Source organism: Bos grunniens, chromosome 4 (assembly GCF_055505025.1).
Source record: "Bos grunniens cultivar Pamir isolate PY7600 chromosome 4, Bosgru_T2T1.0, whole genome shotgun sequence".
Lineage (NCBI taxonomy): Eukaryota > Metazoa > Chordata > Mammalia > Artiodactyla > Bovidae > Bos > Bos grunniens.
Genome location: NC_141168.1, coordinates 83918121 through 83944439, shown reverse-complemented (window position 1 = coordinate 83944439; position 26319 = coordinate 83918121). Strand labels below are relative to the sequence as shown.

The 26319-nt window shown below is 35.7% G+C and overlaps 1 protein-coding gene across 5 annotated transcripts in view; it reads left to right on the top strand.

Annotated features, from left to right (window-relative positions):
- The window catches only part of SEMA3A (semaphorin 3A), a 553854-nt gene that overhangs the window by 298649 nt on the left and 228886 nt on the right, over positions 1–26319 (top strand). For all 5 annotated transcript variants that reach the window (XM_086398571.1, XM_086398572.1, XM_086398570.1 and 2 more), the window contains one exon: positions 3708–3900. In XM_086398571.1, the coding sequence (XP_086254697.1) occupies positions 3789–3900 (112 nt within the window). In that variant the 5' untranslated portion in view covers positions 3708–3788. The remainder of the gene's footprint in view (positions 1–3707; positions 3901–26319) is intronic.

Sequence of the window (26319 nt, the reverse complement as noted above, 5' to 3'; positions counted from 1 at the left end):
TGTTATACTTGGAAGTCTCTGTAATCCATCTCAATATGGAGTGAGGCGAGATTAAAAACTACAGATTTATTTGACAGAAATGTATACAACAGCATGATCACCATATTAAACACCTGCTCAAATTTGACTCTGTAGCAGAACTTAGTCACATCTGAAAACTTGAAATTTAAGAAGATATTAGGAGCTCGGTTGCAAGTAGAGTTAATTATAGCATATGATGTAGATTGTGGGTTAGAAAATAATTGAAAATAGAGATATTGCTTTAAGAGAAACAAAATAAGATTTTTCACTTGTACCTTAAAAATACAGTGTTAAAAGGTCAATATATTATTTCTGACTTTTAAAAATTTAAGTAATGCAGTAAGATCAATGGTTAATGTGGTAAATACAGCAGGCTTGACTGTGTCAGGGCTGAGTTCACATATTCTCAGAGTAGGCAGTGATGTTTCTTAGGAGGTGAATCAACGTCCACATTTCAAGCATGCAGATGTTGATAGATTCTGATAAACACCCACCCAAGTCCACCTCAACTTTGCACCTACTTCAACTGAGAAATAGGTGGCACAGTGGTAAAGAATACACCTGCCAACACAGGAGATGAGTGTTCAATCCCTAGATCAGGAAGATCCCCTGGAGACAAAAATGGCAACCTTCTCCAGTATTCTTATCTGGAGAATCCCAAGGACAGTCTTGGGATTGGGGGCTACAGTCCATAGGGTGACAGAGTCAGACACGACTGAGCGTTTACACACCCTGTGTACAACTGGGAAATAGGTTTAACCTTGATTATCCCTCACATGTTTGGTGTATAAGGAAAACATGGAAAACAACTTTATTTATCCCCAATGTCAATTGAGAAATCAGTAGAAATATAATATAACAAATACTTTGGTAAATATTTTTCAGGCACGTAGTACATTCCTTCCTTCCTCCCTGCCCTCCTTTTCTTTCTTTCTTTCTACATTAAAAAAAAAAAGTCTATCTGTGGTCACACTTTTCTATTTTTATAATGTAATCAGTCTAGAACAGTTATACTTACATAAAGAACTTCCTATTCTACATGTTTTGAATTAAAAAATCTACAGAGAAGTAAATGTGAATTCATTAAACTTTCAAACATTTGAAAAGACCTAAAGATCATAAAAATTTCAGAGTAAGAAAAATATCAAATGCAAATAAATACATTAGAGTTTTTAAAAAAAAGAAACCTGTGTTTGGATATAAACATGGGGGTGTCTATGGTACCCAATTCTGACTTCAATTTTAAATTATTTATTTTAGAAAATGAAATAATTCTGTCCTGATTTTGTGGTCCAAAATATAGATTGTCTTTCTTCTCCGTGGAGTCAATTCTCACCCTCTTTTATCTGAATTTTACCTACAATCTTTTATTTTTCCTGGAACACATCAAAATGTTTCAGGATTAGACATTACACAAGTGAAATGGATACATTTCTAAATTTGCTTATCCTGTTTAGTTTTGACAAATATAAACGTGCTCTCCTACTTGAGGTAACAAGAGCAGGAGAAAAATAAATATTTGAAATACATATTAGTGAAAATGGCACAACTATTTAAAGTATTTAAAATAATCATATGTGATATTTCGATAGAATAATCCATTAGTCCAATCTCCTAAATAATCCCAAAGTGACATGAATTCCTCCACAGAATGAATGTCTATAGAGAGTAATCCATGGAAGACAGACAAGCCTCTTGTCATTTGTAGCCTTAATCCATTGCCTGGAGCATGAAAAGTGCTCAGGATAACAAGTGTGGGAATCAGTAAAATCAACATTATTTTTGGATTTTATTTTCTTAACAATACTGACTGATCAATAGGCTTGTGGGAAGTGACAAATACAATACGGTCTATTTGATGAATCAATCTAATGGAGTAGACACGGAATTCCTCCTCCCCTTCACCCATTCTCCCCCCTTTAAATCCTTTTCATTCTCCTCCTCCTCCGCCGCCTACTCTCAGGCAAACACAGACACACACACACAGACACACACCCACACACACTTGCGCACAGAGAGAGAGCTGCTCTTTCTCTATTGGTCTGTAGACATTAAGTAATGAAAGCTGTAGTGGCAATGCTCAGGTCATTTTTTTTTTTTTTAACATATGAATACTAAACCACTTTCAATGAGTGTTCATGTTTTTAATTGCAAACTCACCTTCTCCTTTCAGCCAAGTAATTTCCATATTATTGCAACAGTCCTCTCCTCTGTATTTCTAACCTGTGTGTTGCACCTGGGGTGGGGGGAGGGTGCAAAGTAGAGAGAGTTGGGGAATATAAAGGGAAAATTCTTTGATTTTTATGCATCCTTCCTACACACACACACACACAATCCTATGTAGATATCAGCTCTGAGAAAAACTGAAAGAAAAATAGAAAAGGAAATTTAAACACCTCAGACATGCCCATTTAGGAAAGAATTAGTGGTATTTGTATGACTGCATAAATACATGCGTGTCCACAGGAAATTTAGTAACCCTTCACCAGCTCATGAAGACACAGAGATACTCTTTATGTTGGTCCTTGACACCCAGCAGGGACTTTTGTGAACTTTTGTCATCCTCCTCTGATCTTTAAACCAAAACTAGGGAAGTGGCTTTAATTAATGAGATGTGATGCATTAAAAACGTTAGCCAGAGCATTCCAGAAGCTGAAAAACCGTAGATGTTTTTAAATTCTGAGTATCCTTTTGAGAATCCCTTGTTGTAATTTATAATTCTCAGTGGACCTATATTTGTCTCGAACTGATTGTTGAAATGGGCTTTACTAGGAATTTCTTCCCTGAAATTGCAGTGGGGCGGGGGAGGGGGTGGTTGATCCAAGGGGGTTTGTTGGGAGAAGGGAACAATCGCTAACAAGGCTTTAAAACCTTCAGTGGTTAAAGTTATACTGATGAAAAGGACAGACATATATATGCATATCTACATATGTATACAGGCATAAACATACATATACACATACACCACACAAGTTCAAGCAGAATTATATAATGAGCGTGAGTTGTAAATTATGTAGGTAGCAGAATTCAGATTGTTTTCTCAAAATTGCACCTAAAAATGGCTATAAAACAACGCTTGCCTTGGGAAGTAAATTTATAGCTACATGCCTTTCACAGGCACGCCGGAGGGTTCTGCTCCCGGCTCTAATCTCTACGAGATGTTTTTTGCATGTGTTGTGTGACACGAGGGAAGGGGAGTGGGTTGAGCTTGCCTGTTCTCCCATTGTCAGCCAGTCTAGTGAGTGTTGGGAAAACCTGTCTGTGGGATCTTGTGTCATCTCTCCCTACATGTGTACAGGAAAACTCCGCGCTGCTCACGGTTCCTCTCTCTCTCTCTCTCTTTCTCTCTCTCTCTCTCTCTGTTTCCCTTTCATTCTGCTTCCCCGGAGCCGGAGCCGAATGAAGCAGGGAACAGGATTAGAGTCCGCCAGCTATCAGAAGAACCTAGATAAAAGGAACTGCTTCTTAAGCACCACTGCAGCAGCCCTTGTTTTTTTTTTTTTTTTCCACACAACAGTTGTGCCTCATTATCCGGTGCCTGGCTCGATTTTTTTTTTTTTTTTTGGAGGGTTTGAAGTTTCTGTGCTTCAGTGACTGTTACAGAAGAAGAGGTGTTCGTGTTGCCTGGAGGTCTTGATTGTCTGCATTTATGAATGAAACTGACCTAAATCACCTGTTACCTCCAGTTTCCAGATTGTTTGAACTTCTCTGGCCGCACAATACAGGACGGGAGACTGAAGCAGCATAGGACCCAGAGCGTCTGCAGCATGGGCTGGTTCGCTAGGATTGTCTGTCTTTTCTGGGGAGTATTACTTACAGCAAGAGCAAACTATCAAAATGGGAAAAACAATGTGCCAAGACTGAAATTATCCTACAAAGGTAAGTTTTTCTTTTTCTTTTATTTGGCTAGCTTTCTAATGCCCCGCTGCCCCCTGCCTTTTTATTCCTTGAACTCCCTCCCAACCTAAACCTTAAAACCTTGAGTTTAACCTGAGAAACCTTTGTGATTGTGTGGGTCTTTTGGAGATGATTGAAACACTTTTTTTTTCTTTATAAAATCATGCCTTCTGTTGGATATATGACAATTTAAATGCAAACAAAGAGCATTTAATCACATTTGCAGAAAAGAGCTGAATGCCTGGTAAATACAGATCCGTATATGTGATCATATATCCTGTTAATTTTTCTCACTCTACTCCTGTTAAAGTATTTTTTAAAACCACTGTTGCAACAATGGTCTCTTTGTAGATGTGAATGCCTCACATACAATAATTGTTATGATAAATTATATTTTCTTAGTTTTAGACAGTAAATGGTTAATTGTTGTCATGAATATTCAGTTTGTTCAAATCTGACAATCAGATGCTTAACATAAGCAGTAGATCATGGTTTGCCAAGAGAATATAAACTGGAAAGAACAGACTAGTTTTTCTACAGTGTTATGATTGTACAAAAGACTGTGTATTTGGCTAATTGGTGTAAAGCTAAAACCTTTGAAATATAATGTTATTTGACTCATGTACTTGAGTGAGAACTGAAGAGATACTACTTTCTAGTCGTACAGCTAGTTGTGTGAACTTCTTTTCAAAACAAAGTCTAAATTTAAGAGGGGGAATAAAAAGCCTTATCACATGGTTGGTCTGGCTACATTTTAATGTATATGCTTGTTTTTTAATGAGGATTTTAAAGAAAATATTTGTTCTACAGTTGTTTAGATAGATTTTATAGACAGATGTGTAAAATCATGCTAATGTAAATTCTAACATGATGTATATAAATTTAATGGAAGAAAATATTTATATAGTGAGATATTATTAAAATGGAATTGAAGATTAAACTGTTTTAACTCAAGCAGTTTTACTCCCTAAGGTGTTGCTTTCTTATGATTCTCAAATTTCTACAATTGGGGGTGGGGCAGTGAGAAGCTTCAATTATATTCTGTTTTTAGCCTGTAATATGAAAGAAAATTATTGAACCTCTCTGTAGAGATGTTTGTCTGCTGTACATTACCTGATGCCAGAAAATATATTCTTTAATTTTCACATGATGGGGAACATCTCTTTCTGAATACTCTAGGGTGAGTGAGGACCACAAATAAGAAAGACAGATGTAATTTTCACACTTTTGGATTAGAAAATTAAACACCTATTAATGTGTTTATTTAGATTTATTACATAAATAAAATACATTGAATTGGAGACTATATTTTGGTATAATTTTTTGGTTTTTAAAATGAGAATGAATTTTGAACATTAGCAAGCAAAATTGCAATTGTATTTATATAAGATTTTTAAAAATAATCAAATAGTAAGCATTAAATATTTAATTAAATCCCAGGTATATCTTTATATAGTAGCTGTCTTTATATTATTTACCTAGTATATGATATTATGATATTTCTGTTTTTGTCAGTTTTTGCTTTCTATTTTTATCCTCTGAGAGTAGTCCATCCAGTAATTCTTAGGTTGATGGTCCAGTTTCTCCAAGTTTATATTTCTTATGAGTGAGTTTTACATACGGGTTTAGTTCCTAAAGATGTAAATAAGTATATGCTATAATTTTGGAATAAGTTTTAGATATGACATGTCTTTTTAAAATCTACTGTACTTTAAGATACTTGTCTAAGTGCTAAATAAATTATAAAATTGAGAATTATGTTTATTTATTTTGCAGTAATTTTATTTCCATGTTAATAGATTACTCTCCATTAATAGAAGAGGCACCAGTTTTTCCGCATATTAGAAGATAGCATTTCATTAGAATAGTCTTTTGTTATACACAAATGCTTTAAACTTGTCTGAAGTGAGCTGTATATATTGACAAGATGTGTACATCTGACACTGTGTTTATGAGCTCTTCTTAGTAATGGTATCCATTAGACTTATTCTGCTTGCCTTTAAACCAAAAGCTGCCTTACAACTACATAACAATCTATTGATGTACCTAGAGCTTGACAATTTGGTAAAACAAGCTGTGAAGTGAACAGCAAAAAGAATAAAAGGGATTGCCCAAGCAATTTTCTTCTATCATTTTATTGATACATCATTACCTTTTTTCTCTATATGTAGACTTGTTTTGTCAAAGCAACTGTCTGGTAACCAATTGTCAGTACTTTGTTACTAAACTATAATAGAGATTTTTTTTTTTAGTTCCTTCTTTTTCCTCCTTAATTAGATGTCAAACATGGTTAAAACATTCACTGCTTTGCCCTTAAAAATATTCTAGCATGATTCATGAAGAGTTAAATCCCTGCCAACTCTAATTTCCCATGGTCACTTGTTTTCAAAGATCCACCATTAAGTTAACTCTCTCACTGCTCAGGTTGCCAAGACAAAAAGTTTCAGGCAATCACTGTGCTTACTTTCTACTTGTCATCTTGTCTGATAGGAGATAAAAGAGATTTGATATGTTAAGTGAGAGAGAAAAAGAAGTAAAAAACAAGAAGTAGACTTTGTAGTAGATGTATACACATATCTAATAAGGTACCTCTTTATTTTCTAGGGAAAAGTAATAGAATAGATGTTTTCAGGACCATGTGGAGAAGTGATAATATTAGAAAAATGGGGTATGCTCACTTTTCCTCTGAACCAATCTGATTTAGAATCCTTGTGGGGGAAGCAAATGTGAGAACTCTATAAATCTCAGCAGTCACATACAAATTATCCTCAAGAAACACTCGGTCAGAGATAGTTTTCCCTTCCTTAAATTCATAGAACATAGCTAAATGTTAAAACTTTTATTTTTAAAATCAATGCATAACTGTTTATTTCCCCTACAAAACTACTGAAATTTCACTTTTCCCATGAAATACCAGAACATCATAAACTTTTCCTTTTGGAGTGTGTGGTACAATGAAGACTTCAGAAAAACCTATGAAAATCATACGCAAAGAAATTAGGTTTGGGGTTTTAAACAAATGACAAATGTTCCATCACTCAATGCAATGAGCTTTTCTAGGACATTGTGTGCTTGAGTTTTAGTAGAAATCAAAGACATATGCCAGTCTGAATATGATGGTGATCATGTGACTCCAAAGATTAAATCAGTTCCTTTAACTTTACCTTCAATAAAAGACTTAATAAATAGTACTTAAATAAATAGTAGATTTTTCAGAGACTTTCTTCTCATATTTTGTAAAAGTTTCTTTTCACAGTCAAATTGTATAATTGTTGTAAGAAAGGGGTTATTAGATAAGTCAAAATTCTCAAACATGTATTTCGGATATATGATGATGTTAAACTAAACATTATGAATCAGAATTTGCAAAGCATTTTTTATTTGCCATTATTCAATACATTATGACCACTTCAAAATTTAGTTAGTATGAATAATGATTTACTAATTAAACTTGTTGACTTTTCAGAGATTTTGATTACTACTAACAAAGCACAAACATATATGCATAGATATATATATATATATATATTCAGGGAAAATAGATAAATATATATTCAGGGCAAAATTTATGTTAATATTTTAGTGTTAATAAAAGCAGTCTTGGTAAGTTGTAATAAAATGCTTTATAAATAAAATTTATATTGGTTTAAAAGACAGTCACACATTAAATTAAATGTATATGTATTTTAGTGGGCATGAACATTTTGAGTTTCAGGAAAACCTTTCAGAAAGATCTCAAGTATTCGAATAATAATATAAGATGGAATTTGCCTTGTATTGGAAATCTCCTCAGAGATAAAATGGAATGTGTCTATGAAAAGTAAGGGTAATATATAAATATTTTCACAGAGCAAAGATGTTATAAATTCTTTGCAATACCTTTTCTCCAATAGTCACTGCATATTTGGCATCAGGTCTCTTTTTTGCTGATTCTCATTTAGCATGGTCTTTTCTTCTCAAATTCTATTATCTGTACAAATCATCTTTTGATTCTGACATCTTCAATGTAAGCACATGGAAAAGTTGAACTTTTTATTTATCTACTCAACAAGTATATCCATGCAGAATGATAAAAAATCAAAATAACATGCTCAGTCTCACATCTTGTGATTCAGTGTTGATCAGGTCATATGAGAGCTAGTGAAAGTCTCAAGTTGAGGCTTCCCTGTTTATAGCACCAACCAGATTCAGTGTAACTTTAGCAAGTAAGAAAATGAATGAGACCACAAATCCATCCCATGTAAGACTAACCCACCAACTTCTGATGATGAGAGGCAGTCTTTAATAACTTAAGGAAACCTGAATACTGAAGAGATGAATTCTCCAATTCTAACTCTTTTAGGTTGTTGTTTCTTTTTATATAAATTATATTTCCTAAACTCAATTATTGTCAGTGATATGAAGTACCTAAATATTTAGGTAACTAGATAGAAGTATAGATATAACTATAACTGATTTTTCTCTTATTTTTAATTAACATACATCAGTCACACATGATTTAAAAATATGTTGTGATTTTCAGTCAATTATATTTAAATTCTATATTTAAGAATGAATGCTACTGAAAGATTTGTCAGGAATAAATTTAATTTGAACCAATTCATACAATTGCATATGTTCCCAGTAACAAAATAAAAGTTAAACTGTTGGCTACAGAGCATAATCCATTTATGTTTAGTGTGAGTATATAATTGTATTTCAGATGTGATCTTCGATAACATAAAGTTATCAAAAAATTAAAGTCAGCTGTAAAAAATTTTGTGGCTTAATTTCTTATCCTGATTATTCTCATTTAAACTTCAGCTACACACCTATGTATCAGAGCTACCAAAATCATAATATCATACACACCTTTATATCTTTTTGATGAGTTGTAAGATCTAAAATCAGGCTATTTTAAATGAAATTTATATTTGAGCATGTTCCAGTCTTCCAGTAATGAAGTAAAATTTTAATTAATATTTATCTAGCAATGTTCATTTATAAAGCCATGATATTATATCACAGAGACATATATTAATTGATGAAGACATTGTACTTCATCATTAAAAAAAAAAAACTATGATAAAATGATCCATTAATGCAAAGATGTAAGTAAAATCTCCAAAATATATGATATATCTAAGTTTAATTCATGCCATGAAAGCTTATTTTAAAAAGGCCAGCAGTTGTAAACATAAATTAGAATCAGTGAGTCTTGGGATGAATTTTACCCATCAAGACTTCTAAGGTGCTATTTAAAGGAATTACCATGCTTTGCAGTTCTGTGCTTCTGCTAATAGGTGGCACTAGCAATTTGTGACAGTTCTTTCATTTAGTTTGGAGAATGGGCAGGCTGCTGAGACTAGTACACACAGAGTAATGTGGGGAAGCCAAACTTGGAAAAACTGGAGTAAGAGTCAAGCATGCACAAAGTAGAAGCATTAGTTAAAACAGGATTTGCTACAGAGTTTGATGTGCTGTTTGCATTTGTTGGTACATGAGTGAGTGAGTAACTGAAAGCCACTCAGTTGTGTCCGACTCTTTGTGATTCCATGGACTATACAGTCCATGGAATTCTCCAGGCCAGAATACTGGAGTGGGTAGCCTTTCCCTTCTCCAGAAGATCTTCCCAACCCAGGGATCAAACCCAGGTCTCCCACATTGCAGGCAGATTCTTTACCAGCTGAGCCATTCTAACCCTCAAAAAGTAAATTTTTATAACCAATAAATAAATAAATAATGTAATATAACTTAAATGAGAATTTACATGTGAAATTGATCTGTAAAGTGTAAACAATCATAAGTGAAGTAGTGGTATGAACAATCAGAATAATGAAAGGGCAGTGTCCTGTGGATATACATAATATATATGTGTGTGTGTGTATGTGTGTATACATATATATAATTATTTTAAGCCGGAATTATAAAATGGGCTTATCAGGAATGAGCCTGCCTGCCTGTGGCCCACTATTGCCATCATTTACAATTGGAGAGTAGCTAGTTGAGAAAGTAAAATAATGTTTAGAAAATTATAATCAGTACATTTTAAAAGAATGACTCCTCTAGATTTGTAGGTTGTTTTAAATTATTATCATAATTAAACATACCAAAGAATCAATAAATTCTCTCTGACCCAAATAAGTCTAAATGTCTCCAGTTACTATCTCTTCTATTGCCAAGACATAAACATCAGTATAAATAGAGAAATTGCCCACTATTTCCAAACAGTAACAAAGCTGGACTCTGTCAAACCAAGGATAAGAGGATATACAATTTATACTTGAATTAGGGAATGAAGATAAGCAAAAATAAAATTCTGTTGATACATATGAAGAATGAATTGGTCTTAGTATTTAATACAAGCTTAGAGTAAAACTGAAAGGAACCACAAATTTAGGGAGTTTTGTCATCCCCTGAATGAGTCATTAAACCTACATTTCCAGGTTTCCTTTGCTTGAAGAGAGATGGCATGACAAACAATGTTGACCAAACCTTTACAGTAACTTAATTTGTCGCCACAATCATAAACATGTCTTTGGATAAAATATAACATCACCCCCTTGAGTCTTCATCAGCAAGCTAAATGAAGCTTAGTTCTATTGAAAATGTCCAGTGAGTTCTTTAGTCCGTAAAACTACTTATGTGGATCATCTTTGTCGTGTCAGTTTGAGAATTTCTCACAGGCAGGTTGTTTATCATTATAGTCTCAAACACTGGCACAGTCACTCATTGAATGAACTTGTTCTTCATCATGTATACCTTGTTTCTAAACACAAAATATACCTGTTTATAAAAGAGTACAAAATTTAAAAATTTTAATAAATAATTCATTATAAGTGAATTGTAATTGTAACATGGTAGAGAAAGTAAATTCAGTGCCAGATACTAGAATAGGAGGATATCAGAGGAGGCATTCAGATGTGCACAAAGAGCAGCTGCTGCTGCTGCTGCTGCTGCTGCTGCTGCTGCTGCTGCTAAGTTGCTTCAGTCCTGTCCGACTCTGCGACCCCATGGACGGCAGCCCACCAGGCTCCGCTGTCCCTGGGATTCTCCAGGCAAGAACACTGGAGTGGGTTGCCATTTCCTTCTCCAATGGATGAAAGTGAAAAGTGAAAGTGAAGTCGCTCAGTCGTGTCCGACTCTTTGCGACCCCATGGACTGCAGCCCACCAGGTTCCTCCGTCCATAGGATTTTCCAGGCAAGAATACTGGAGTGGGTTGCCATTGTCTTCTCCAACAAAGAACAGTGGTATCTCCATAAACAACGTCTCCCCTGAGCCAAGCATCAGGAAGACTGCTGGAGAAGTGCATGGGAACCTCCTCCAGTATTCTTGCCTGGAGAATCCTATAGACAGAGGAGCCTGGCAGGCTACAGTCCATAGGGTCGTAGAGTCAAACACAACCGAAGCGAATGAGCACAATTAGCCAAGCTTATTTCAGCACTAAATCAGAAAGTGTCTAGGGCAATCTTTGTTTTCCTGCAAGTAGGAGATAGATAGTATTTAATAATACATGCATCTTTGACCATTCTAGGAGGAAAATTATTTCATTTCTTTCAACAAATACCTCTTTTTCCTTATTATTATTTCTCAGTATACACAGCCAGTAAACAAAGTGAGTGAGGTGATTCTAAAACCAAAAGTGGTCAAAGATAAAATGTCTCATTATAACTCTCACTGTGTCTGAAACTTTGTGTAGAACAAACCCATCCTACCAAACAAAGTTGAAAATATAATCATTTAAAAGTTTAAATTGACTATATTTCACCATCCATACTTTTGGGACAATCCTGGCTTTGCTCTTGACAGTTTGCTAAGATTAGTGTTGCAGAGTCTTCCTTATAAGTTTCCTCTTATCCTTGATTCCACTCAACCAGAGCTGCAGTTACTCATTGCCCCTTGCTTTTCATCTCCAACTCAGCCTCTGGCTTTGTGTTCTGTAGCCTGAGACCACTGCCGACTTCCACCCCCAGCCCTTGCTCCCAAGCACCTCCTGCCCACAAGAGTAGACATGAAAGGAAAGAGCCGCAGGAGTCTTTGTTGAAGTGTGAATGTACAAAATGTATGTTGAGTCAATTGTTTAAGATCCCAATCTTATATAATTGACAGCATGAGAGAGAATAGTAGGCTACTTTCCTTAGTCAACAGTTAGAACTGGACATGGAACAACAGACTGGTTCCAAATAGGAAAAGGAGTATGTCAAGGCTGTATATTGCCACCCTGCTTATTTAACTTATATGCAGAGTACATCATAAGAAACGCTGGGCTGGAAGGAGCACAAGATGGAACCAAGATTGCCAGAAGAAATGTCAATAACCTCAGATATGCAGATGACACCACCTTTATGGCAGAAAATGAAGAGGAACTGAAAAGCCTGTTGATGAAAGTGAAAGAAGAGAGTGAAAAAGTTGGCTTAAAGCTCAACATTCAGAAAATGAAGATCATGGCATCTGGTCCCATCACTTCATGGCAGATAGATAGGGAAACAGTGGAAACAGTGTCAGACTTTATTTTGGGGGGCTCCAAAATCACTGCAGATGGTGATTGCAGCTGAAATTAAAAGACGCTTACTCCTTGCAAGGAAAGTTATGACCAACCTAGACAGCCTATTGAAAAGCAGAGATATTATTTTGCCAAAAAAGGTCCGTCTAGTCAAGGCTATGGTTTTTCCAGTGGTCACGTATGGATGTGAAAGTTGGACTGTGAAGAAAGCTGAGCGCCAAAGAATTGATGCTTTTGAACTGTGGTGTTGGAGAAGACTCTCGAGAGTCCCTTGGACTGCAAGGAGATCCAACCAGTCCATCCTAAAGGAGATCAGTCCTGGGTGTTCATTGGAAGGACTGATGCTGAAGCTGAAACTCCAATACTTTGGCCACCTGATGCGAAGATTTGACTCATTGGAAAAGACTCTGATGCTGGGAGGGATTGGGGGCAGGAGGAGAAGGGGATGACAGAGGATGAGATGGCTGGATGGCATCACTGACTCAATGGACATGAGTTTGAGTGAACTCCGGGAGTTGGTGATGGACAGGGAGGCCTGGCGTGCTGTGATTCATGGTGTCACAAAGAATCGGACACGACTGAGCAACTGAACTGAACTGAACTTCCTTAGTCCACTTGAACGTCTATAATTGAGACCTAGAGTATACAATAATGTACAGTGCTTGACTTTACAGTCTTAAAAATATATGTTAGTCTTGTGACAAGGTAGACATATCAATAGGAAAGGAAATAATACGACTACCCAGAGTGCTGTTACATGCAATCATAATTATTCATGTTTAAAAATGATTGAGTCCTAGTCCAGATCCTTCAGGACTATATTTGGGGAAAGCCAAAACAAAGTTCTTTATGCCTGACATCAAATCAAAACTTTACAAGCACTTATGAGTCTTTATATATGTGCAGAAATTTAAATTTCTATCTTCAAATTTGAAATGTCAAGAGAATGAACTCTGCTCTGTTGTAATCATCCTTTAAGAATCAGTTTAAATGAATGTAAGTTTTCATGGCAACCCACTCCAATACTCTTGCCTGGAAAATCCCATGGACAGAGGAGCCTGGTGGGCTGCAGTCCATGGGGTCCTGAAGAATCGTACATGATTGAGCGACTTCACTTTCACTTTTCACTTTCCTGCATTGGAGAAGGAAATGGCAACCCACTCCAGTGTTCTTGCCTGGAGAATCCCAGGGACGGGGGAGCCTGGTGGGCTGCCATCTATGGGGTCACACAGAGTCAGACACGACTGAAGCGACTTAGCAGCAGCAGCAGGTTTTTATTAACTGTGAAAACTTCAATTATTTACCAAAATGTTAATATAAATAATAAGCATTTCTTACTTGTATTTTATATGTAAGACAAACACAGAAAACCATGTGAGGCATGGAACAGATTTCTTCATAAATAACTAAATTCTTGGATTAAAGTGAGTATAATGGGACTTCAGAGAAAGGTGGTATCACACCTAGCTAAAAGCTTCAGGGAGTTTTGTAAAATAAGGCATAAAGAAGGTGGACCTTAAAAATAAAGAAGTTTTTGAGAACACAGAGGTAGAGAAAAGTGATAATTACCACTATCTAAAAGTATTTGGGGGTGTTGTTTTTTAGGAAAGCAATATATTTTATGTAGTATGTAATAATACAGTTTTATACATATTAATTCAAATGTGATATGGAAACAAGTTTGTCCTTTAACAAGGGGAACTTAAAGCTGCAGCATGTTAAGCCAGGAATGTCAAGGAGTTAACAGGTGTTTGCCAATGTTTGACTGAAAATGATAGCAAGACGGACAAGTGCACATCCTTGAAAGACTTTTCCATGGTGGTCACAGTGGTCATTTGGGCCTATCCATCTCTCCTTTGAGATTTGTCTATAAAGTATATGAGATAAACTTGTCTTTAGCCAGTGGGGTAAAAAAATATTGTGTTTGAAAACACAGTATAGAAAACACCATGACTATAGTTTCTTGAAATTATAAAATATACTGGGTTAGAATGCAGGTTTCTTCCTGTTCTCCTAGTTAATTCCTATTTTTTTTTTCTGTTTTGCTCTATTATTTGTATAATCAACCCACCAACAAGTTTTGAAAAGAGCATGGGTGCTAAGTCACTTCAGTCACGTTTTTGTTCAGTTGTTAAGTTGTGTCCAGCTCTTTGAGACCCTATGGACTGTAGCCTGCCAGGCTCCTCTGTCCATGGGATTCTCCAGGCAAGAATACTGAAGTGAATACCATGCCCTCCTCCAGGGGATCTTCCTAACGTAGGGATCGAACCCATATCTTTTGTCTCCTGTACTGACAGGAAGATTATTTACCACTAGTGCCACCTGGGAAGCCTTTGAAAAGAGCAATTGTTATCCTATAAATCATATTTGTTTTTAATATCAAGACATCCATATCATCTATATGATGAACCTCAGCTATTAAATTGTTCCCTTTACTGTGTATTCCTGTTATGTGCCATATAACTTTAAATCTCAAGTCACATACTGCATACATTTTAATTTGCTTAGTCCTTTTATTGTTCAGGATGTATCTCTGACTCATTTAAGAAAAAAACTTAGTTTCAAAACAAAACAGGCTAGTAAAATCTTGGCACCATTCATAATATATTAGAGAAAAGTTGTAGATTTGTGGTATTTTGCAACAGAAAATGCAGAAAGTGTTATTATGGAATTTTAGTCATAATAGAATAATCCCTTGTACTTGCGGAATTATGTATTGATGAAGTGCTACACAAATCACTGCGTTTATATACAGTCCATATGTATGTGTATCCATAACAAATACAAGAAAAGTTAAACCAAATGATTATTTTTCTATATAATGGTTTAGAAATTCTCAACATCATGGTTGAGAATTATGAAAAATGAAATGCCAATCACTAGAACACAGATTGAGACAAAAGGCATGGGAGACCCTCTCCCTTTGCTCAGTGGCTGGTCTTGAGTAGTTCAGAATTGGCCATGATCTTCTTTTTTTTCTTTAAGTTTTTATTTTATATCAGAGTAGAGTTGATTAACAATGTTGTGATAGTTCCAGGTGGACACCAAAGTGAGTCAGTTATATGTATACCTGTATCTATTCTTCTTCAAATTTCTTTTCCCCTTAGGTTGTTAAATAACATTGAACAGAGTTCTCTGTGCTGTACAGTAGGTCCTTGTTGGTTATTCATTTTAAATACAACAGTGTGTACATGCCAGTCCCAAACTCCCTCACTCTCTCTTCCCTCCACCTGGCCATGATCTTCTGTCCTTTAATAGTTGACCTTACCTGAGCATCTTCTGCTGTGCAATGCTGCTGTTCTCTGTTCTCTCTTAGGCACTAGTACATTGGGAAGTCACCAAGGTGCCCCTTTCAAGTCCTTCCACTGAGGTTTCTCAGCATCTTGGCTCCAGGTCATGTAGTGTCTTTGCTGTAAAAGCAGGCACAGAGTGTTTTCACTCTCAGGTCCTTCTACCTCCAGAGTTCAGTGTGAGCAGAGCACACATCCTGCTAGTAAAATAGTCTTTCATCTTTCCAGATCTGAAATCATCTTTTAAACTGATTCTGGCCACCTCACTCTACCCTTTTTCTCTGGAAGTACAAAGTCTTCACAACTTTTTTATCCTATCTAAGTAAATCTTATATATCATTTTGAAAACAAAATCTGTTAATTTTCCCCTGGGAGTATAGAGAAAGTTTTTAAGCCTCAAAAATTAAAAACCTTTGTATCTCTCTTGGGAAGAGGGTAGGAATTTTTCATTTTAGCAGGCTAATCTACAGAAATTAAATGACAATTTCTTAATTAACTAATCTTGTCACTTGAATATTTCAGTCCTGTACACATTGATGTTGGTCAGTTGTTAAGTCGTGTCCAATTCTCTGTGACCCCATAGGCTATAGCCTGCCAGGCTCCTCTGTGCATTGGATTTCTCAGGCAAGAATAGTGGAATGGGTGGCCCTTTCCTTCTCCAGGGGATTTTCCTAACTCAGGGATCAAACCCACATCTCCTGCAATAGCAGGCAGCTTTCCCACTGAGCCATCTGGGAAGCCCTCTCCTCAATACACACACACACCTGAATCTAGACATTGTGCTTAAACAGAGAGTGTGGATCTCATATATTTTAGTCAGAATGTCTCAACTTTCCATCAATAAAATATGCTGATTTAAGGACAAATTAATTTTCTTGACCCTTGAGCTGTAGAAGTGTCTTCCAAGTGATGACTGGGAGGGGAAGCCCAGCAGAAAGCTGTCAACTGGAGAACAGGAGCCAGTATTGCACAGGGAGCTCTTCCCAAGGCTGCCCAACCACCTGCCTGGGAAAATTACTTTCCCAGATGCTGTGAGTTCAGGGAACCAGTTGCTGAGCCAGCTTGGGGCTTTTGCATGTACCCCTTCCATATAGCAAATGCCATAGAATATCTGCACTAGGACCTCTCACAGAGAACTCCAACTCAACTGGTTTGTTCAAAACTGTACTCACTGTCCTCCCTGCAAAGTTACTTGTTCTCAGTTTCAGGGAATGTTGTCATTTTGTCCTAATTATCTGTACCATTATCATCTTCGCTTTTCCCTTGCTGATTCTCCTCATATCTACCAGCTTCAGTGTTTTACGGAGTCTCCCTCTTTAGTTCATCCCTCCAGTCTTTCCTATTCTATCCTCCAGGTTAGGTCAGGCTCTTATTACTTGCCCTATTTTGGCAACTGCTGCTGCTGCTGCTGCTAAGTCGCTTCAGTCGTGTCCGACTCATCTCTTCTTTCTTTCGTTACTGAGTACAATTATTTCTGAAATTCAAATCTAATTACCCCATTCCATGTTTAAAAGTTCCTTCTGATTAAAGCCCATATTTCCTAGTTTGACCTACAAGAATGATTAACCTAAAGTAGTCTAGGGCATAGAGGGAGCTATTTGGAGTTCCTGCAATGATTCACACATGAAGAAATAAATTCATGCTATAATAACAATCATGACAATGAAAATGAAAAAGAAAGGCTGGAGATGAGACACACTAAACACATAGAAAAATTGGGTTTGGTGATTGGTTGTATGTAGGAGAATCTGGAGAATTTGAGAACAGTACATTTTAAATGCCAGCAGCTAGCAGTGTGGTACAACAATTGATAGTATCTGGAAAGTGAAATTGTCTTCACCTTGCAGCCCAATAATGCCCCAGTATACTACTCCCTCCTCCACGTCACACCTGTGACCTTTCTGGTGGACATCCTCCCACCCTCTAAACTGTTTACTGACCCTGCCCTCTCAAACAAACATCACCTTTGTCAAGGCTTTTGAAGAGGCAGAGAAGTAGGAAACACAGTATGGCCCCTGTCCTGAAAGTGAAGAAACTTCACTTTCAGAAGGGGAAAGGACACAGACTTCCATCTTTGTAGGATCTCACCTGCTGTCTACCCATCTTATACTGCCAGTCAAGTACAGAGTCTTGTACATGACTGCTCCCCACTAAGTACTCCTGGAATGAGGTGGTTGAATGAATACATGAGGAGGTGGCTGGTGATCCTTCCAGGTGAGAGAGCCAAGGAGCAGAGGTGAGATCACACAAACAGTGGATTTGAGAACAAAATGTAGCCCAGTTTAAGTTAAAGGGCTGTAAAATTGAGTAGTAAAATACTTGATTGGAAGCAAAAGCATTTAAGGCTGAAGAATCAGTCCAAATACTGATAAATAGTAGGGAATTTTGAAACAAGAGTTTACAGAATTTAAACTTTAGATTTGTATAACAAGTGATGAAATTATTTAGAGTTTATAAATGAATGGCATGTGCAAGACATCACTTTAGCTTTCCTGAAACCTGAGAGTTGGCCTTCAGTTCATAATTATGGAGTCATCATCTGAGAAGTGGAAATAAGATTCTGTAATGTGACTATAGCTCAGATTGGGCTTCACAGCCTTGTTTTCCTGATGAAGACTTCATATGTGGGGGTGTAGCTCAACTTATTTAAACAGAGCAATATAGTTTCACATGTCCAGTATAAATGCAAGTTTTATTTAAGAAAAATGCAGATATTTATGATTTCATGTAAAATTTTAAATTACATTAAAAATATTCTATGTTACATACTAATTCCTTCACTCTCTTAGGTTTTTGGCAAAGTGGACATTTAGAACTTCTGACAATGAATGATGCATGCGTTTTACTCTGTCATGATGTCACTATTTAGGCAAAGCAAGATATCAAAGGTGATTTTTTTTATTCCAGATCACTATATTATGTGAGTTTATCATTCTTTTGATCACTTTTTCTCTTTTGTCCTGGACTGGCAAGCAGAGGTTCACCATCTTTGCATTTGATTCTAACTAGATGAAATTAGAAGCTGTGCTGTAACAGAGCAAGTACTCCTGAGACTCAAATTCCCCATTAGGCTCTCACACACTGACCTGGAGCCATGGGGTTTGCTTACCTGCACTCCATGTTCCCCATGGTCAAGAGAGTCTCAGCCTTCTTTTTATTCCTGAGGCACCTATTCAGAACAGAATTAAGGTCCCCTTTGCTCACTCTAACAGAACAGATGTTCTCTTTCTACTATTCAACCCTATAATCCAGACAGCTTCTTGAGAAAGATTTCTAGCATAATAACAAATGAGACTCAGTGACTCAAACAGTTTCTTTCTGGTGCACGTGAAATCTCTTTACAAGACAGAGTCAATGTCCCGTGTGCCCACTGTTTCATCAAAAATGAGATTAATACTTATCTGATTGGCTTTGTTCTTTAGCTGTCAAATGAGAAAACTGTCTACTCTATGACAGTACCTCTGTTCACATCTATATGAACATTGCACACTAGTTCTGAAAGAATCTGTTTAGTCTGTTCTAAGCAGATGCCATATAAGGGAATGAAATGAGTGATGGTATAGCAATTTGCTTCTGTATTACAGATCTCAGTCTATAATATTGAAATGTACCATAAGTAACATATACTAAGGGTCATAGTCTCCTGAATGGATTCTCCATTGTACATATTACATCATCTTTTTCTTACAATTTAGTTTTCTTTATAGAGCTAATAGCAAATTTATTGCATTTTCATATTTCCTAAAGAATAAAATTTCACATTCTTGGAAGATACAAAATGACAGCACATATTCAATTAAAAATTCCATACATTTGATCATATATGTTGTCATTATTTAGTATTACTGAATAGCAAGTCATGCTATGTTTAAAGAGTTCAGGCAACTATTTGTTGGCCTTTTGAAAATTAACAGTCTTTTCAGATTTAGCTGCTAGAATAAAAATTTCACCAGTACAAGAAGAATCAGAGCATAGCAAAGAAAGGAGTGAATTGACTCTGGCATTTTCTAGATGAGGACTCTGGCATGCTTTTTAGCCTCAGCTTGCTCTTTTCTAGCTTGGAGAGAATATCTGCTTTACAGTAGCTGTTACTGGTATATTGACAATACATGTGTAAGGTGTTCAGTCAGTGCTAGGTACATAGAAGATATTCATGAACAACTAATTCCTTGAGGCAGATTAATAATTGCATAGGTTCTAGATTACAGTGTTTTGCTCATTCAGAGTAGGTATACATGCATGTATTCTCTAGCTATTACACAGTTTGTGAGTAAAATTTGTGTATGATAATGACACAAAGAAAATCACAATTGTATTTGTAATATGCATCTTTCAAAGACATGTAGCATTAATGGTGTGAATTTTGAAAAATGTGAAGTTTCGCAATGTCAACTGGCTGGTCAGTGTAGGGGAAGGTTGTGTGAAAAGCTACTGTTGCAAGTAAACAATTGTAAAAATAAATTGTAAAAAGTGATGTTTAACGTTAGGCCTTTCAGTCTTACATAGGTGACGCTAAATATATTGGTGTTGATCTATCGCCTGTCACAGTTTTAAATGTGGACTCTCTCTGAAGTTATACATAACACTAATGGGGATGAAGGTAGACCTGATTTTTAGATCTTCTGGCTCTGAGTACTTAGTGAGCCATGCTGAGCAAGGAAGCACCTGTTTCTAAAGTAAGGAGTTGTCTGCATCTCACAGACTATAAGTTCCAATTTCTGTTTTCAACATGAACCAACATGAACCAATATTAAATCATTCATTTAATATTCAGTAAAATAACCAGGAAATGACTAGTTTTATTAGCTCTTGTACTTACAGCATATCCTCTCAAATGGCGTAATGCTTGTCTTGAATATTATTTTGTTATGACTTAGACCATGAAGACACAACATCTTTCATGACAACCTGAAAAGTATTGAATCCACATAGGAATTAACACAATATTTCCATTTAATATGTCCCTGAGTCTGAATGAAGCATTGTAGATATAAAGTCTTTTGGACCAATTCTGTGAACCACCTGTGATGGCAAATAACCCATTTATTTGGAAAGAGGATATGCAGTCACTCAAGAAAATAAACTTGCAGTCTGAAGCTAGTAAACAGAATGAAGAACATGTTGAGAGTAACTTAAAGGGGCTTTTGTCTAACAGAAGACACTGGGAAGCCAGACTGGGAAATATAGACGTTATTAGAAGGGGAGGTGACACTAACCACAGTTGGCTTTTAAAGGATTTTTCTGGAAGGCAGAATTCCTTTGGAAAACATTTTATGTCCCAACATGAATAAATTTCTGAGTTACTCTAGACAAAGATGAATTTTATTTCTTTGTGGCTTTAGCCATATTACAATGCTCATAAACTATTTTACCTCATGCCAGACATGTGGAAGCAATCAGTATATGTAAATGATATGTGAAGGTGAGGTACAGTTTTAGCTTAAAAACTTAGACTGTCTGTGGTCATAAATTATAATCACATCACAAGGAGCTACTTACCTTTTAATGGTAACTTAAATGTAAAAATAATCAGTGATAAATTCTTAAAACTGCTTGTGTTTTCTTAGTTAAGTACAATAAATGTAAAATACAGTGCTACTTTGTGCTGTTACATTATTTTTAGGACACAACATTTAAAGGCAAATATTTTTTACCTTAAGTAATTGTTAAAATGTAAGTAGCTGTAATTAGACATAATTACGTCTATCCCTGAAAAACTACTTTTTGCTAAGGGTTACATTTAGATTAACTGCAGTTGTCCTTTATTAATATTAATCCCCCCCTTTTATGTTAACATGATATCAATTTGTTTTTTGCCTATAATATACTTTATATATATATTCATATGCTTCATAACATTTTATAAATTTTGAACATATAAACCTGAATCAAATCTTGTTGCAAAGGAAATAGATATCATTAAAATAAATGTTTCCCTTTCTTTGAATTCAAAACAATGAAACTCTTAGTTTCAATATGATGGTACTGTGCCTCTTTAAAAATATTTTTACCATCTGCTCTATATAAAGCTGGATATTAAAATAACAGGAATTCAAAGTAGTGTTACTAGACACACATATACAACGAGTAGAGGGAAATAAAATAAAGTAAAATAAAATAAAGATCAGTATTAAACATTATCATTTTTTCAATGAAAAAAACCACAAGATCATATTTTATTAGACTGAAATCAGGTTGATATGCTCCTAATTTACTCATAGTAAAGCAAACAAAACTCATCCTAACACAGTTCCTTGAGTGGACCAAGAAACAGTCATTATACAAAATATTTAAATATAATTCACTGATGTAAGCAAGAAACAGTCTCCAAACCTTGGCTTTATATGTCATCCTTCATTCAGCAAGCATGCATGTTCTGAGCCAGGTTCTCTGACAAACTAGGAAAGAGATAAAAGACACACTTCCATGCAGAAGGATCCTACCCTTCTGTATCAACACAGATTACTTAGAGTTTACTATATCATTGAGCTAATTAAAAAAAAATGTGGAAATTTTACAAAACAGAATCAATTCCACAGAGTACATGGCAAATGCCAGTTGCTAGTTGAAGTTTATTTCCTAGTGGAATAGTAATATGAGGAGAGGAGGAATGACTAGGGATAGAGAAGCATTAACTAAGATGCTGGATGTGAAAATTCTAAAAAAAAAAAGACAAATTCCTTAACTCAGATGCATGTGCATGTGTGCTGTTGTTGTTGCAGTTTGGTCTAGGGTTTTTACTGTAACTCTGATTACTCAGTACATATTTCCATGTTATTATGCTCTTGTTTCTTTAAATAGTATTCTTTTTCTCATCTAAAGAATGTTCTTTCAAAACAAACTCATTTCAGATTATCAAGAATTTGTAAGTGTAAGTATGCACCAATCACTATAACGACTACTATGTAAAGAAAAACATAGAAAGTTAACCCTGATTCTCAAGAACCTGACAATATAGTGCTCACTAGTATACTAAGCAATGTTCAGGCAATTAGTCCATCATTTAAATATAAGTCAAATGCTATGAAGTTTAGGGGGGACAGTGGTTTCTTGATTATCTATGGTATAGTATTGATTAGGGTTTCCCAGGTGACACAGTGGTAAAGAATCCGCCTGCCAATGCAGGAGATACAAGAGATGCAAGTTCGATCCATGGGTTGGAAAGATTCCCTAGAGTAGGAAATGGCAATCTCCTCCAGTATTCTTCCCTGGAAAATTCCATGGACTTCAGGCTACAGTCCATGGGGGTCACAAAGAGTTGGACACACACACACTTGCTATTGAGCATGGAGAAAATATTATTCCACAGGGAGTTAAAATTAAGCTATACTTGTAAGGATGAAGAAAAATTTTGTAAGAAAGAATGAGGAAGGCCTTTCTGTTAGAAGTGCAATTTGGAGATATAAGGCATTAATGTGTATAGTTTATCTAAGAAGCCACAAAATAAATTCAAAATTAATTTAATCTTTATGGAAAGGAGTAGCGGGGTAGTGAGGCAATGAGGGATAATTCTGAATTTCTGCTTATGTAAGTTATCAATGATGCTATATAACCTTTGATCATTTATCGAATAAGTATTAATATGGTATGCAATGAATCACACTCTGGGACATGCACAAAGATGACATGCGTTCTGCCTACGGAGTCTCATTTCATGGAGAAGGTAGGCAAGTTGGTCGAAACACATATTATGAGGCAGATATGCAAAAGTAATATATCCCAGCAAAGAACTGTGAGAATTCAAAAATTTAAGGTATCAAAGAGGCAAAGGATCTGAAAAGTCCTCATGTGAAAACAAGCATTTGAGGTAGACCTCAAAGAACCTTTAATAGAAAACATTCTAAGCGATGGACGTCAATAAATAATGAATAGGAGAGGAAGTGTCCGGGGTAGGTCATGATCTGTATATTATTTTAGTTTGCTTAAGCATATATTTTGGGCTTCCCTGGTGGCTCAGTGGTAAAGAATCCGCCTGCACTCAGGAGCTGCGGGAGATGAAGTTTCAATCCCTGGGTCAAGAATTTACTGTGGAAGAGGAAATGGCAACCCACTGCAGTATTCTTGTCTGGGAAATTCTTTGGGTTGAGGAGCCTTGGGTTGAGGTGGGCTACAGTCCATAGGGTCACAAAGAGTTGGACACAACTAAGAATACATCCGAAGTATAATTTTAAAAAATCATATGAGATATGTTCAGGTTGTCGTTGCTCAGTTACTCAGTCATGTCCGACTCTTTGTGACTCCATGGACTACAGCAAGCCAGGCTTCCCTGTCCTTCACCATCTCCCAGAGCTTGCTCAGACTCATATCCATTGAATAGGTGATGCCATCCAACCATCTCATCCTCTGTCATCCCCTTCTCCTCCTGTCTTCAATCTTTCCCAGCATCAGGGTCTTTTCTAATCTTTTCTAGGTTCCAGGTACTAATTGAATAATCATGGGCCGCTTGATTTTTCTGATCATACAACACATGACACAAAAGAATTATTCAGGAACTGTTCCATCTTTTATCCTTCAGTTTCCAATGGAAATGTTTAAATATCCAGTATAAATTACCATCATTATTTTTAATTCATATGTTAGTACATTATAGGTGCATGGCACCAAGCCCAGAACCATAATCTAGTTAGATTTGGTAGAACACAGTAGTTAAGAATGTGGTATTAGTAATGAGGAAATTGGGGCTAACATCTGATACATGGAACACTAGCAAAGTGATTGGCATGGTAAGTGCCTAGTGGTTTTGCATTTTAATAGAAAATATAGGAATGGCTCACAAAAGGAGTTATCAGGTCAAGTGATAAAAGTATATAAAAAATAAGTGTGATGGAGAACAGAGGAGACATTCCTTACAAAGTGAGATGAGGACTGAGGAGTCAAGGAAAGGTATAAATAAGATAAGTCAGGAGTGGAGATAGTGCTGTAAGCAATTAGGTAAAACATAAGCTGTGTTTGGGGAAAGAAAGGCAATTTGTTTGACTTTTCCCTCTATTGTATTAAACATTGGTTTAAATAAGCTGTTTCAATCAATGTAGTACCCTTCGTGATGTAGATGCTAATTATTGTGATTGATTTTCTGTTATTATCTCTGTCTTCTGAAAAGATTGATAAGCAATGACTCAGTCAAGATGTATAAAAGAGAAAAGAATTGAAAGAGCAAGATGAGTCAACATCTCAGTATTTGTAGCTCTCAAGAGTTGTTTGATACAATGATCTAGCCAAAAGTTTATCAAGACAGTTAAAGGTTTAGATGTAAATAACATGAGTGGAATCCAAAAGAGGAAATAGATTCTGTGAGGTGAATTTGGGGAAGAGGAAACTTACTTAAAATTATATTAGTTGATGCTTTATATTTTTACATCTCTCATTCGAGACAGGAAACAACTATAACTAACAAAAGTATTCAAACTATTGTAAACAATATTGAATTGTTTAACCATAATAACTACATAGAGACTTCTGAAGGTAATTTATAAAAAAATGAACATAATATGTATGATACATGAAACAAAATTTATAAAATTTGTTGTTACTAAACAATAGCTTATTTTCATAATCTCATTAAATTTACTTTGTTATTAAACTTGTGTCTAACAGTCTGTGATTCCTTTTAGTTCAGGAAAATAACAGAAAGTTTTACCTTATGTGACAATAATGGGCAGGTGCCATGGCAAAATAACTGACATTAGATCATAATCATTTAAAAGAATAAAATGTATGGCCTATCAAGGGGAACTAAAGACAGGTAACCTACAAGTAGATTGTTTAGTATATATATGACGTGTCTTCCAGTAGGATACGGATCAAAATATGCTTTATAAAGCATGACAGTTACACACAGGAAAGACTGTTGTGTGCCCTTTAGTTCTGCTATCTCAATTGTAATGGCATTCCACTGGATTACAGCTCTATTCTTTTAACTATTTTCTCTTAAATAACTCTTACAGAAGAATGAGTTTTATTTGAATGTACATGTTTCATCATGTTCTTTTAACTTTTTGAAGCAGCATTTTCTTAACTTTTCCCCTGTGTGTTCCTAATAATAGAAATACAATTCCAAAAATATCTTCAAGAAACTTGATCGTATTACTGAAGTTGTCCAGTATTATGACTCAAGGCTAGACATTATTATGCAACAATGAAGAAGGCTTAGGTGGTGCCATTTTCCACAGTCAGTTATCTTCACTATGGGAACTGAATGTTGCACACTCTAAACTTAATGCCTGCTACTGGGAAATATGACTCCAGACTGAATTATCTGAATAATTTGCTAAAGTAAATCTAAATCATTGCTTTCATTTCATAAACATTGTCAGAGAGACTAGGAAATGCAAGTAAATAGGAGATACTATTATTGCTCTCTATCAGGTTGAAAATGTCTTTTAAATGCTTAAAGAAATATTTAAGCATTCTTAAACAAGCATTCTTAAACACTGCTCTTAAGTCTTAGATTAAGCAATAGGAAGACCAGCTGTTTGCTTGGTCTACAAATACTGATTTTTCTATCATTGTCTTTGAGGAAAAAGAGTTCATTTTAAGACATTGTTCCAGACTCTTTTGGACAGTAATCTGGCATCCTCGTGGTTTCCCATGCCACCTTTCATAAATAAATAAGCTCATATATCTTAGAA